This window comes from Phodopus roborovskii, unplaced genomic scaffold (genome assembly GCF_943737965.1).
Source record: "Phodopus roborovskii unplaced genomic scaffold, PHOROB, whole genome shotgun sequence".
Taxonomy (NCBI): domain Eukaryota; kingdom Metazoa; phylum Chordata; class Mammalia; order Rodentia; family Cricetidae; genus Phodopus; species Phodopus roborovskii.
In genome coordinates this window covers 2750497-2765971 of record NW_026126541.1, presented here as the reverse complement: position 1 = coordinate 2765971, position 15475 = coordinate 2750497, and the positions used below count along the sequence as shown (strand labels likewise).

At 45.4% G+C, this 15475-nt stretch overlaps 1 protein-coding gene across 1 annotated transcript in view; it reads right to left on the bottom strand.

The window, feature by feature from the left end:
* The window catches only part of Gfra1 (GDNF family receptor alpha 1), a 205118-nt gene that overhangs the window by 144544 nt on the left and 45099 nt on the right, over positions 1-15475 (bottom strand). Inside the window, exon 4 of the mRNA XM_051199904.1 lies at positions 2182-2196. Within this exon, the coding sequence (XP_051055861.1) occupies positions 2182-2196 (15 nt within the window). The remainder of the gene's footprint in view (positions 1-2181; positions 2197-15475) is intronic.

Here is a 15475-nt window from a genome sequence, read left to right as displayed (position 1 = left end):
ACCCAGTGATGAATATTATGTGTGTGTTCAAACATAAAAACGTTCTGTGGACTGTAGTACCTCAACAACAAATGGCGAAACCCAAAGTTCTGGCACTCAAGGTCAAAAATTCACTACACAAAATACGGATATAAAGCATATAAGTTTCACCAAAGTTGGAAAATATTAAAAACCAATAAACAGAAATTAGGTATATCTGGTCTATACATTTGGAAGAGTATTCTTTTGGAGGATTTCATATATTAATATAATGCTTTCATCAAATCTAGCCTCCTCCATTTCTTCCCCCTCAAACCCCACTACCACTTCCCCCTCCCACTCTCTCTCCACCCTGGACACTAAGTACACTTATTGCTGCCTGCATACACACCAATATAGGACCAGATGTGTCCAGGGAGTCAGCGGTGGTAAGCCAGCAGAAACTGTAACTGGGATGCATAGTTCTAAATGGGACAATGACATCAAACCAGAGCCCAGGAATCACAAATATCCAGAGGGATCCGTCATCTGCAGCAAACAGTATTTGCAGGACAGCGCACTTGTGCAGATGGACCCCAAGCAGCTCTGGTCACACGCACAAGATCTGCACAAGACCGAGACAGCCAAACCCCTACACAGATGGGGAGGGCTCACCAAATCCCAGCTGAGAAGCTACAGGCCGCTGGCGGCTATCGAGAGGCACATCCGTTCTCTTCAGGGATGCAGGCCCTCGTAACCCCTCGGGAGAATGCTGCCACCTCGCCTCCATCGCCCGAGGTGGGTAGACAGCTATTGGCTGTGGGCCTCTTCCTCTTTCAGATGCTATTAGGTCTCAATAGCCAGTGATTTGTAGATGATTATAACTTTTGCTTGTGTGTATCATTGCAACTGACAGGCAAATCCCATCAATCCAATACCATGACTGATGGAAAAAAGGACACAAACTTGACATGAGCAGTGTGCTAGCCATTCTTTATATCAATTATAGCACTCAGGAAGGCTCAGCCGTGGTGCACAGAAAAGGAGACCTTAGGGGAGGCTCTCCTCCTCCCCCCACCAATGGCCTTGAAACACACATTCCCAACTCAAGCGCTCTTTGTTCCGAGGGGAGAAATATCCGCTGGGAGCTGGGTCGTGTTTTGCAGCTCACATGCAGGGGCTGGCTCCCTTGCTGAGCCCCCAATTTGTCAAGGACCAGAACTCACTGCAGAAACTGGTTCCGACAATGGCATTCTCATTACACGACAGCCATGACACCTTTTCAATTTTGCTCATCTCTTAGTCTCTAGTCAAATGGAACTTATTGCTTATAGCTTGTTGGAGTTCTTTGAATTATTTATGAAAGCAGGTCTACGACTCCAGACTTCTTAAAAGACAACACAACAGAACCCTCATCGTTACCCACAACCTGTCTTCTATCAGAGATCAGATATTCTCTGTAACGCGAACTGCGCGTTTGGGGCGAAATAACAGTTGTGGGGTGGGGGGAAGGGGGGGGAAACTGGAGTCTTTAAGAATATTTGGAAGCTATTTATGGAACGCCTGGGTGTATTTTTAAGGCTTTACTGTAAACCAGCTTTGGGTTCCAGAAAGATGCAGCAGACATATTTCCCAGCTTGCATACTAACAACACATGCCTGCCACTGTTACCCAAACTAGGCTGGAAGGCAATTCCCCCATCATGTGCATCTAGAAGGTTCTAGTCGGGTCATGACTCCAAAGCACAATGTCTACACATAGTTTGGACAAACCCCAGCCAGAGACACCAGTGACAAAACACTTGGGTTTCCAGCTCGCCAGACCTGTGAAACAGCTGGAGAGATAGAGCTAGGTTGGAGGACACAAACTGCCCTGGCCACACCCACATGACTACATGTTTGCTCAGCAAAGAAGCATCCATTGGACCTGGCTTAGGGAGTCCTCTGAAGGCAGCAGGGCTCTTGAAGGACAGACCCCTCCAGGGATACCTGCTCCTTCCAAGCACCATGTCATCCCTGTCCTCTTCCCCACATGTCTAGACCCCAGATCCAGACCCAAACACGGTTCAGAGGGAGATGCAGAGCCCCAAAGAGACTGATGGTGGCACTTCAGGCCACCATCCTTATTGGGTCCCCAAATTTCTAGAGACACATGCTCAGAGAGAACAGAGTCCACCATCTAAAGAACATAGCCAACAGGACAACCAGGCGCAGTGAAGCTTACCTTGCTGGAAAACATCTGGTGGCAGGAGGAAAAATGAGAGAGGGAAGGGAAGGGAAGGGGAGAGAAAGGGAGAGAGGGGGGAGAACATTAGTTAGTAATAGTGAAGAAGAAATCATGACAATCAGCTCATTCACATTGGCTTTGATAAATATTCTCCCTTGTGCACCAAGTTCAGGCCACAGGTAGAGACCACTTGGGTCTGAATCACGGCTCAATACTCACAAACTCTGCACTCTTCTGTCTCTTAAACCCCAACATGAGCAGTATGATTGGGAAGAGTGAACATGACATGCTCTATGTCCATGATGTCACCATTACAACACTCTTACAAAACAGGCTCTGTAATCATTCTTGTTTTCATAGAGAAACAGAGTCTCCAGAAGACTAGGTAATGGACACAAGGCTGGTACACCAAGAGCTCAGGATCGAACCCTAGCCCTCATGATCCTGTCAAGATCTAAAAAGCTACCTGATCAGTTGAAGACGATAGAAGGGCCTGTGAATTCAGAGTCATATTCAAATCGTAAAACAAAGCATGTATACATCCTACACACTGTAACTCGTAACTAGTAAGAACACCATGTCATCACAGTGAATCCTAGGCCAAAGTCTGTTAGAAAGATGACCAAGTAAGTATTCACGCTTTTGCGGTTTTCCTTCCACAAATATCTGAGCGTCTGCTATGTGCCAAGTACTTTGTCACTAGCAGCCATAGCAAAACAAAACACAAATGCATACATGCTGTTCCAGCCGGACTTCCAATGACAAGTGTGTTTTGTCTTTGAGTCTAGTATGCATGCATAGTTAAGCAACATTTTTGTCTATGTGTGGCTTCTTTGCTCAGCACTGCAGATGGGAGTCGGTCACGTTGTAATACAGGTAAGACATGCCATTTTCATGGCTACATTGTTAATACACAGTAGGGTATGTCATTTTCATGGCTACTTTGTAATACACGGTAGGGCATGTCATTTTCATGGCTACATAGTATAAGTATTCTACCATTTGTTTTTCCACCCTGATGGGGCAAGTTTTCGACTTATTTCCGTGTTTAGCAATACTAGTCAAGAGTGGTGTTTTCCTCCACATCTTTTAGTGACCATAGGCACACATGCAAATGATGGGAGATGCCATTATGTATATATGTTTCTCATACTGGTTAATGAATAAAGCACTGTTGGCCAATAGGAAAGGAAGATAGGAGGGACTAGGAGACAAGGAGGAAAGAGGAAGTAGGAAGGAGGAGTCAAGATAGAGAGACTGGAGAAAGCAGAACCGCCATTCCTCCGTTCTCGGTAAGACCACATGGAAATACATAGAAATGGGTTAATACTTAAGACAGAGCTAGCTGATAAGAAACAAGTAACTGGCCAACAGCATAATATCAAATACAGAGTCTCTGTGCGTTATTTGGGGCTGGCATGGTGGTGGGACAAGACAAGCAGCAGGCAGAAAAACTCCTTACATGCAATCAACTTTTTCTCATCGTCTACGTACACAGGAGCTTGGCCTCACAATCACCAGTGATGTTTCTCACATGCTCATGCTACACACCCAGACAGAAGAAGCACCTGCTCTGTCTGCAGGGCTTCAAAAGGAAGCTTCTAGAAGATAGCTTGGTAACATACACAGAAACATTCAATCTGCATTCCTTGGGCAAACATTGCCACTTATAGAACTTTAATCCAACAAAATACCTAAAGATACAAAAGAAACCTAGAGAGAGGTTGATCGCAGTATTGTTGACAGTGTTGACACTGGATGCTGCCAACAGTCATGCAAGCCTGACAACCCAACCTTCAGCCCAGGCATCTATGCAAAGGAGACAGGAAAACAATGTATCCGTTGGCCTGCACATAGATGTCACGGCATGTCCTTATGCCCACATACACACAGAGTTTTGATTTTTTTTTATAGTTAAAGACTTTGACTTCAAGTGAAAATATCAGATGCCAAGATGGAGCATATAATCCCGAACACATTTATGTGCCTGTGCGCCCATGCATGCTACCTTAAGAGAGGTTTGTGACAATGGTCACAACAATGTTGCTTATCTTTGGTGGCTAGAATTAGGGTTTTTTTGTTTTTTGTTTTTTTTTTGCTTTGGTTTTTGGTGTTTTGAAACAGGGTTCCACTGTATTGCTTTGGAGGCTGTCCTGGAACTAACTCTGTAGACCATGCTGGCCTCAAACTCAGGGAGATCCACTTGCCTCTGCCTCCCCAGTGCAGGGATTAAAGATATGCGCCACAGCGCCTGAGAATTAAGTTTTTTTAAATCTTATATGAGATCTTATATATTATTTTAATCTTTAGCAGTGAACATACCTTATATTTGTAAACTCAGTTTACAATTAAACTTATATTAATTTAAAAACTAGGTAAGAACTATGTTGTCGCATCAACTTCATATTACTATCACCTGAAACACCAGCTCCCATGGGGCCACAAAGAGCCCAGGGCCATGAATAGAACAGACATTCTCCTGGCACACTAACAGATCGGAAAACTTGAGGTTGCAGATTTCATTCCACTTGGGCACACAACCTCCAATTACATTAATTAAACCTTTGCTTTGACAATCCCATGCACATATACAGTGCAATCTAATTACCCTCACTCCCATCCTCTCTTCCCTCTCTCACATCCCTGCCAACCCCTTCCCTTCCTACAATGTCCCCTTTGAGAATTGTGCTCATCAGTACACATGCTCTCGAAGTTGCTCTGGCTTGGGTGAGAAACTCTTACAAGTTCCCAATTCCCAGGCAGCATGAGCCGTCTCCCGACTGAGGAAAGCCACGTGGAGTGAGAACAGGCTGCATCGGTGCCACTACACCGATTCGGCTCTAGTTTACACAGCCAGGCCCCGTTCTCATGGGTTCTGCGTCTTCGGAGTCACCCAAGCACAGACTGAAGACATGGCTTTAAAAAAAAAACCGTGTTGAACATGGGTAAACACGTTTTCTTGTTATTATGTCCTAAGTAATACCTCATCAAAGCTATTTATGCAGCACATATTGTGTTAGATTTTAGAAGCAATCTAGAGGTGATTAGAAATATACAGAAAGGTATTTATAGTTGATGAGCACATACGGTGCCACTTATGCAAGCGGCTTGAGAACCCGGAAGTTCTAACAGACACAAACCTCCCCTGCACATGTCCTACAGTATCCCCTAGCCTTGGCAATTCGTCTTCAGTACAAACCCGGACCCAGCGGTGAGATGCCACTGCCCAGGGGCTGAGGAAGGGGCTGTGGGCAGCTCCTGAAATACACCGTCTCTGTGTGCTTGCTTCTTGGACCCCGCAGTTGGACACCTACCCTCTGAGCAGCGTGTACTCCTGGCGGAGCCCTCCTTCACTGTGACAAATGCCCCTACAGAGAGGGAACTCACGGTTTCCACCTGTGTTGCACGCATGTTGCAATTATAGCTCAGATTATAATTAGTTATGTACGGAGACTGTGAGTTGAGGACAAGAGCAATGGGCCTTAAACTCTACCTAGGTCTCCTGCCTGACCCTGTTCACCGAGGGGGGAGGGGAAAAGGCCCCGTCTCACCTTACTCTACAGGTGAGGAAACTGAGCCCCGGATAAAAGAAAAACCTTCCCTAAGGTTGCACGTGCCGTTCATGGCTGAGCCAGCCAGGGCTGCATGAGAATCATTTAACCTTAATAAAGTTCAAATGCTCACTGTGGTCATTAGCAAAGTACAAATTAGACATTTGTCATTCCCCTTTAATGAAAACAGACGAAAACCTCCAACCTTGAAAACATCAGGGAAATGAGATTAGTCTCTCAAACACAGATGCAGCCTCGACATCCGTCCACAATCCTCAACTGCCTCTCCGTGATTTTGACTAGGGACACTTGTTTTGAAACCCAGAATCATAGGAAAGCAGCGGCCGTCGAGGGGAAGAGAGCCCAGGCCCGACTTACCGGCCCTATTCCTCCCAATCCTACTGTATGTGTCACTGCAGACAAACGTGCACAAAATGCCACTAAGGTCTCCACTCCTGAAACTCACTGAATGTTCATGTAGCTATTTGAGGTTGTTGTGTTTTCAAAAACTTTTCCATTTTCACATGGAAACTTGAATAAAGGCCGACACAGGTTCTACACATGTGCCATCTCCTAAATCTCATTCTCTGTAATCATGGCTCTCTAAAACGTTGTGTTTCTAGATGGAAACGGCCACCTGAGCTCAAGCTGGGATGCTTTGTAGACGGGACGGTGTGAATAGGAAGGAGAAGCAGCAGCCATGCCCTTTAGCTAAGCGTTACACCCACCGCACAGGCACTTTCTCCCAAACCAATGGGTGTCACAAGATTTCAGCCCCAAGGTTCCCCACACCATTCGTGGCTCTAGAGTCTGTGTGCGCGGCCACAGCTAAACCCGTCAGCTGTATTCACTACTAAAGATCAGGAACTGGAATGGGAGTATGGCGGTTTGATTTCTGTCCACCCAACCACAGACAGTCATTCTCTGCCCCCTCTGACCTCCCATTTCCTTGCTACAGACCTTGGGTGGGGGGCGTACATCCTAATACCACTGCACAGTATTAGGAAGGCGAAGTTAGCCAGGGAAAGCCACACTGAGTAAGACATGGTGATATTTCTCACCCTTGAAGGATCCAGAATCACAAGAATCCAGAGCAGCCAGTGACCACCACAACTAAGATGAGCCCAAAGGGTACCAGGGACACCAATAAAGAGGAAACCAACTCCTTCAGACAAGGCTCTGCCTGGACTCACTTCCCCAGGGAGTAAACCTCAACCCCCATCACCCAGAGGAACAAAGAAAGCCTGTTTCCCAGCCCCTAGTCCCCCACCCCCGCCCTTGGCCCCTGGAGCCCTTCTGGTCCTGGAGACAGATGAAAGGCCATGTGTGAGCTGGTCATTCAGATGTAAGAAGGAAGCAAGAAGGAAGAGGCCCAGATCTGCCTTTTTTTAACCTGATAGGAGGCCAGGGATGTGTGCCCCTCCCCCACCGCTATCCGATAGGAAGGGATCCAAACCCTGGAGCTCGTAATGCATGGAGTCCCCAGAGACCCAGCCCATAAAAAGACTAGATTATTTATTATTATTAATAAGTTATGGCAATTAGGCTGGGTGATTCCTAAACGTGGCTGATGAGAAATTTTCTTGAGTATTGCCCGTCCACATGGCTAGTGCTTACCTCCATTAAAAATGATTTAACTACACTCTGGGTGAACCCCTGTCTTGCGCCTGGGTTAATAATTAGCAGTGCACAGAGCCATGCGGGTTAAATGAGTCGGCTGTCCTTTATTTATCTATCGCTTTGTTTTATGAGGAGAAGTGGATGGCAGTCTTATTGCCCATTTGGTCTGCTAGGAATAATTTACCATTCCAAACCACAGTCCCCGACTACAGGTAGAGAAACCTCATCATTATTGCAATATCATACTCGCCACCCTGTACACCACAGCATTCAAGATCTGCCAAACAGAGAGAGTATGCATGGCTTCGCCGAGCCCGGGGGAGGTGAAGTTACTACTTCCCCAACAATGTGATCACATACCTCTTCCCATTCTTCCCTCTTTTCCAGGGTAAATTATACATGAGGGCAGTTTAGTTTCTTGAAAATGCATGCACTTAACTCCCATTTAAGAAGTCTCACCTGGGGAGACAGCTGTCTTACGCCATTCTCCTGTGGTTTCAGCTACTGAGAGAAAACCCTTTCTCAAGTCAAGGGCTTTTACAGTAAAGCACTATAAATTTTACTTGCACCCAACTAACCAGGGTTGGGGAAAGGATCTGAAGAGCAGCTGGAGCAAGTGGGTGCCGCTTTATTGAAAGGAGTCATGTTTGCCATTAAGTAAGTCACTTTCAGTATCCTAAGCTCAGTCAGCTCTGCACAGGGGTCAAGAGGTAGTCAGACTCCAGCCCAAGTTCTACAGCTGTCAATCAGCACACAGGAAGGATTTTTTTTTTCCTGCACTGAAAAGCAAGACCTGCTCATGTCTCCCTCTTACTGAGGACAAGCCCTCCATTTTTCTATTAATTATATTTTATTTTAAAATGTGTATGTTATTTTTCCCTATTAAATAATTCAAAGTATTGTGTGTGTGTACAGTTTCAAGGTGTACATGTGTGAGACTGCACGTATGTTCATATTTGTATGGAGGCCAGGGATCAATGTCAGCTGGCTGGCCAATGAGCTTCAAGGCTCTACCTGTCCCTGTCTCCAACACCAGGGTGGTAGGTGTTTCTATGTCTGGCTTGCTTTATGTATGTATCCTGGGGATTTGAACTCAGGCCCTCAAGCTTGCTGAACGAGTACTTCGGGATGGATATGTCTTCCCGGTCCACCTTACTGACAGTCCTGTGTTCTAAGCTCACAAAACTGAAGTCCAGTCTTGTCACATTTATGTTCCCTTCCCCAAAAAAGGTGGGATGATACATCACAGTCACTGTTACAGTGGCCACTGCATCCAGCAACCCAGAGTCAGGACTTAGCCTTTTAACAGGCACAAAACCAGGATAACTGCTCAATCTGTCCTGACTGACTATCAGATGGAATCTCATGCGGATCAAACCACCACACACACGTGGATGGTATAGTCAAACAAGACTCCGCGGAACCCTGCATGAACCACCTTCCTAGCCGGCTCCCACGTTCGTTCCGCCTTGATTTCCTCCTCTGTCAGGACAATAAAACCCTTCTTTCTTTCGGCACTGCCGTGAGCAGGCAGGGTCTCTCACACATAAAACTTCTGACACTTGGAAGTTGGTCCATGGTAGCCAGCTCACAAGTGGGGTCAGTGGTATCATTATCACAAAGAGCAGGACAGAGCAGCAAGATGGAAAACTGAGGTCCAAAGAGTCAAAGCAGGTCGCAAATCTGACCACGTGGTCTTGGACCAATTCCGCAGCCTCCCCATGCCTTAGTCGTGTCTGAATGGTGGCGTTGTGTTCATCATGTTGTTACCTCTAAGAACTAGCCGGAAGGACTCGACGCCCATAGCCATAGCTGATTTTCATGAATGAAACCTCATCAACTGCCATGGAGACTGAAGTAATGCATGAGTGGAAAGGCGCAGGATATGCAAGGTCTTCTACTCACTGCAGCTTAATTACTGGAGGTAGTATGACCTCACTCACTACTTGCTTGAAAACTTGTGTGGCAAGTACAGTACTATAGGAAGAGCATGAAGAAAATTCATTATCTTGTCACCCTCCGGCTATACGCTACCAAGAAACACCAAAGGGCTTCTCGAGTATGATCTCCTGAGTATTACCTTACAAATGACTTATTCGGGGGGCCTTGAAATGCGGGACTCAGTGGCATCTAACCTTCAAATGACAGTACAGGGAGAATGAGCAGGTATCACTGTTTCCAGCATTCTCTGACCCTGCCTACCTCTTCCGGCCCCATCATTACGGAAGATGCCCGTTTAAAGGGCTCCCAAAGGAGACGCGCTTTCTCCTGACTAAAGGTCAGAAGAGGAAGAGACCACATGGGACAGCTGAATGAATCCACTTGAGGAAACACTCTGGGTGCTAAATTAAATAAAGCAAAGTTTGAGCCCAACAGAGCACTTAGGCAGAGCCCTTCCTGCCTTGGTGCAGGTCTGTCATCCCTGGAGCCCAGCCAAATTCACTGTCCCCTCCACAGGCTCTCCTGGCCCTCCCTCGGTGGCACCACAGGGCTGTGATTAACTTTAAGTGTCTCCAAGGCCAGACAGCTCAGGCACAGTACCCACAAGCCCCCACTTCCTCCTGGCACGCACGGACAGAGTCCCCATGAGCCTTGGCAAAGCTTTAGGGCTGTCTCAAAGGGCCTGGAAGTCCCAAACCAATCCCATCCCTTAGTGCCCGAGCCCTTTTGTCTTGATTCAGAGAGAGGCCCAGGAAAGTTCTGGCATGTTCCTCCCTCCCATATTCTCCTCACCTTTTATCACGTCAGAAATTAAGACCGACGCTTTGCCTATCACTGGGAGCCATCTGAAAACACTTGGTGCCCAGTAAATGTCTTTTATATGTTGGTGACACACACACACACACACACACACACACACACACAACCACTATCACACCACCACCACCAACAACAACAACCCTGAAGTATCTTCCAGTTACTTCCAGAATGTGCTGCCAGCATCAATCTTGAACCCTCCACTTACGAGCCTTCAGCCTACACTGACTTGGGGCAGGCAGGACAGAAACAGCTAGTAAAAGTCCCTAGCATTTTATGACATTCTACCACTAGTGTATCTCACTCCTACCACTGAGGTATAAAGCTCTTAACTACTGAAAGAACATAAAAAAAAATAGATTTAGGAATAATACTTTTTATGACTGCATTCTGTATACTATGAAAGTTATGTCCAAGTCTACTGCTACTTTATGGGGCTGATAAAAGTAGAAAAGTGTGGCTACCCAGCTAACTGTGTATTTTATACCTGGAGAAAAATATTTCCAATTGGATTACTTTCTGAGTAATTATAATAGGGCTAATCTAGGCTTAATGAATTCATGTACAAATACTGTAGACTTCCTATTAAAATCCCTACGATATGAAACGATATAAAACTCAATCTCTCTGGCAACCAATGGTTTTCTTTGAAAAGAACAGCATACACGACTTTCTCTGAATTCTTTGGAACCTGCTGAGAAACCCTATGGAGCCATGGTAATAACCCAAACAAAGGAGAACCTGAGAAATGACATCATTCTAATTGCTTAAACTTATGTAATTATTAAGAGTCACGAAGTATATTTTTACTAAGTATCTGCATGTGCCGAGAGTTGTGTGTTATATTACAGCAGAAATCCCCCTATCAGCCCTGGTAATTTTCCTATCTCAGACCCAGTCCACACTAGAGGCAAAGCCAATGCATTCTCTGGGATTCATTTTCTCTGTCTGCAAAATGATATGCACTACGTGCAGGCTAAGGGTCTCTTCCAGCTCTAAAACATGGTGGTTTTATGTTTAAAATTACACACATTACATCAAATGGGCTCTTGTTGTGTATAGCTTATTCGTCATCTTATCTAATCTAAATTACATTGAGAAGGAAAAAAAATCACTCCCTGCAATTCACATGCATCCACAAACACATCCATAACACAGTCTATGATTTTGCATTTATCCCAAGATATTATCTCCACAGTAAAGTATTTTTCCCATTACAGATGAATTATAAGTCATCTGAAACCTATAAGGTTATAGTGGCTCATGGCATCAATTTCTGATTCCCCCCAACACCCACCCAACATACACTTCCTGAAGCACCCTCTTTTGTCTCTGTTTTCAAACCAACTGATTAATTTCATCACAGATGTATTCCTCAGACAGGTCTGAGAGATCCAGGTTTTAATCAGATTGGTTACCCAGTCGCCTAAATTCAAAGAAGGCATTTACAAATGTCTAGAAGAAGAAATCTCTTTCCCTGTTAGGTGATCATTACCGGGATGGACAACTTTAAAGCAAACAGAAGACAATGACCATCATCATTATTTTGATGGCTTGGCACAAATTACCTTCAGGGGAGCTCCCAGGAGCCAGAGACAATTAAAGTCGGGGTTCTGAGAAGCTGCCCTAGCAGTCTAACACAGTTGATTACCACAAAACAGGCCCACAGGCTCACGGAAGACTGGAGACACAACACACTCTAGGCTGGCCTCTGCCTCAGATCACAGCAGGTTCTAGCCTGCCTCTACTCTAAATTTGGGCAGATCATTGACACTCAATGGGTGTTTTAAAAGGAATTCAACAAGGAAAAATCTGTAATCTTGAGCCAGGAAGGTGTATGCTCCTGCAGTCCCATTGCATGAGAGGAGGCAGCACCCATGTAAAAAGTTGGGTGCCACAGCACACACAAATAACCCGTAGCTGGGGATACAGAGACAGGCAGACCCCTAAGAGGTGCTGGAGAGCAGCCATTCCAGCTGACTCTGGTTAGCTCCAGGTTCAGTAAGAGATCCTGTCTCCAAAACAGAGTGGAGAAGGGAAGAGGTTGGCCATGTGACGCATGTGTGCGCGCACACACACATACACACACACACACACACACACGTTCGTGCAAAGGAGAAATCTATGCAAGCTACTCCAACTTCCACACTCTAGAATGGATATTGCAACAAGACCTTTCTTTCATTAGGGCCCTCTGCCCTGTGCTTCTGGAACACATGGGCACCTGTCTACTGTGCACTGAAATACACCGATCACAACTAAGATGCCATGGTCCCAAAGCCCAGAGTAAAATAGTAGCTCATCCTATGTGCATATTAACGTTAATAATAGTATGTTTCCAGAGCTTTCCATGTACTAGGTACTATTTTAAGTCCTTTATAGGGACAGACAATGCTCTCCATCACTCTACCAGACAGCTATAAAGATGCGCTTTTATAGACATGGAAACATAGCCCCTGAGAGTAAACTAAAGTTACCAAAGTTCTGAAGAATGAAAGCCAGCCAGGATTCAAGTTGAAACAATCTGGTTTCAGAGGCTAAACTTGTGTACTTTGATACACTGTCTCATGTGAATCCTTGCTCAGTAGCCAGACAAAATGAGGGTAAACAAGTAAACCTGCCTCATGCTTTCTATCCGGCTGTCAGAGGACTGGAGAGCTGTGTGGAGTCCCAGGAAGCAGCAGACACACAGAATGTACTCCAAACACTAGGGTAGCACGCTCTCTTTGGAGGCCTGGGTAGCTGATCAGCCTCTCTCCATTGTCTCATCATGGCTGTGTGTAGAGCTTGTCTCTTCTATAATGAAATGGGCACTACAGATAAAGATAAGCAAAGAACTGACCACACCTCGCCAATCACCTTTGCAGCTGTGAACGGACCATAACCTGAGAGAACTCATCCCTGTGCAGCCAGGGTGGGCACTGCAGCTTGCACCCCACCAAGTGCCCTTTTAAGGAAAAAAAGGAATTTCATTCTACAGTTTAAGGTTTTTCTAAACCTGTGAGCTACTATTCACTGTCCACACACAAATCATAAAGTGTAAATGACATTTTCACGATGGATTTGTATAGCTAGCTTGCCAGTAACTCCCAAAGAAAGAATTCTAATGTATCGCAAAGCCCAAAGCGTTTAAATCATGCTTTATATATAATTTGGTTTTCAGAATATTGGTTGGCACAGAGGGTCCTCTTCTCAGTCTGGGCAGCACCTTGGAAACAGAACAGACTTACCAGACAAGCAAGCCTTCTACAACTTGGCCTTGAACTTCTCAGCCTCCAAAATCTGTGAGAAAACACATCTCCCTTCTTTATAAATTGCCTACTGTGCTCATTAGTGTTTGTCAACTTGACACAAACCTAGGCATTCCTAGGAAGAGGGAATCTCCAACGAGGAATTACCTCTGCTGGACGAGCCTGTGGGCCTGTCTGTTGGCATTTCTTTATTGCTGATTGATGGGGCAGCATCTAGTCTAATATGATCGGTGCCATCCTAGGAAGGAAGACCTGGGCTGTAGAAGAAAAGCAGCAGGGACAGAGAAGCCTGGACGCAGTATCTTCCCTGACTGCATTTTAGCTCCTGCCTTGAGTTCCTGCCTTTGCATCCCTTAACGACAGACTGTTACCTGCAAGGTAAGAGAATCCCTCTTCCTCCTAAAGGTGCTTTGGGCCATGGTGTTCATTACAACAGAAAGCAATCTAGGAAAGACTTAGGATCAGCGTTTTATTACAATAGCACCGAACAATAACACACATGGCCACAATTTAAAAAGACCTAACAAGTGTTTGAAGTTATCTGCACACTGGTGATAAGAATATAAAGTGCTAGAGACACTTTGGAAGGTCCACAAATGGTTCAATACATAGAATTTTTCATATGACCCAACAATTTCACTCCTAGGTCTATGCCCTAAAGAAGTCAGTATCTGCTCTTGGAAGATGGTTTGTGGATAAAATAAATGCCAGATGCACACATCTGAGGACCAGCGTTTTGATCCTCAGAATCCACATAAAAGCTTGGTGGCTATCTGTAATCCCAGTACTCCACTTGGGAGGCACACACAGGATATCTCTGGGACATTATGGATGGTAGCCCATGCTGGAGAACACTGAGTTCAGTAAGAAACCTTGTCTCAATAAATAAATGCAGAATGATCAAGGAAATCCCGACATAAACCTTTGCCTCCACATTCCCATGCACACTCATGTGCTCACGCATGAGTCTGTCTAGAGACAGAATGAAGGACTGACGGACGGCCAGGGCTGGAAGTGCTTGACAGTGAAGGAGAGAAAGGAAATACAAGGTTGAGATGAATTTCTTTTTAGAGAACTGAGGATATTCTAAAACGGGCTGTCCGTGCATGGATCTATAGCTTCATGAACAAAAAAACCCCTCTGAACTTCGCACTGTACATGGCTACAATGAAACGTCTGTGAAATCACATCAGAAAAAACAGCATCCTGAGAAGACACACTGATTGCTAGTGACCAGCAACTACAAACAGACTGTGCAAAGTCACAACTGCATCCCAGCCCTCCAGCCAGTGAACACGTTTAAAGAGAGAGGCACAGGGGCCCGGACATCATGACCAGCACCAAGCAAGCCATGTCCAAATGAAATACTACATCCTCTGTCTCCAAAGGGCCACGGCCGGTACCTGTGCATTCTTGGGCTGTCCAATACGTCAGCCCCGGGGTGCAGCTGACTTCTGGGCATGAGGAGAAAAATGAGTGAGAACAACAAATGTTTTCAGCAAAAAGATTTCAACGACTTCCCTCAGGAAGGGAAAGGTGGAATAGCTCATTGGTAATTGTTTATTTTCAATTATATCCTCGAGTATGTTCAATGAATTGGGCAAATCATCTGCATTAAAACTGATTTCACCCTTGTTTCTTTAGCTTTAATGCGCCATACCTCTTTAAGGCCCATGTATATGTGGCTTATGCTATGTTCCCATTGGACGCTGGCCTCTTACTTACTGATCCTTGGAGTGTTTGGAGATCTAGTACTCATGTCTAACAAAGGAGTAAGTCGGTGAAACTCTCCCAATCCTCAGTGCTTTTAGAAGATTGTTTTATTCAGACTTTTAAATGGTAATTAACTCTGAAGTCCACTCAACAGTTATAAAAACGCCTGCTGCTCCGTAACGATGGGAGGCACAAGCAGTTCCTTGTCTGTGCCTGGCCGCTGCCCAGCCGCTGCCCAGACTAGGATGGAAGATGTTCACCACCGCCTTTAAAATATTGGCCTGCCCTGGTCTACAAAGCACCAATGTTGCCCAAATAAGACAGACCCCAGAAACTCTGCCTGAACTCTTTAACACTCGTGATCAAAGAGTGGCCTTTTCAGAAACAACTAAAGCTCAC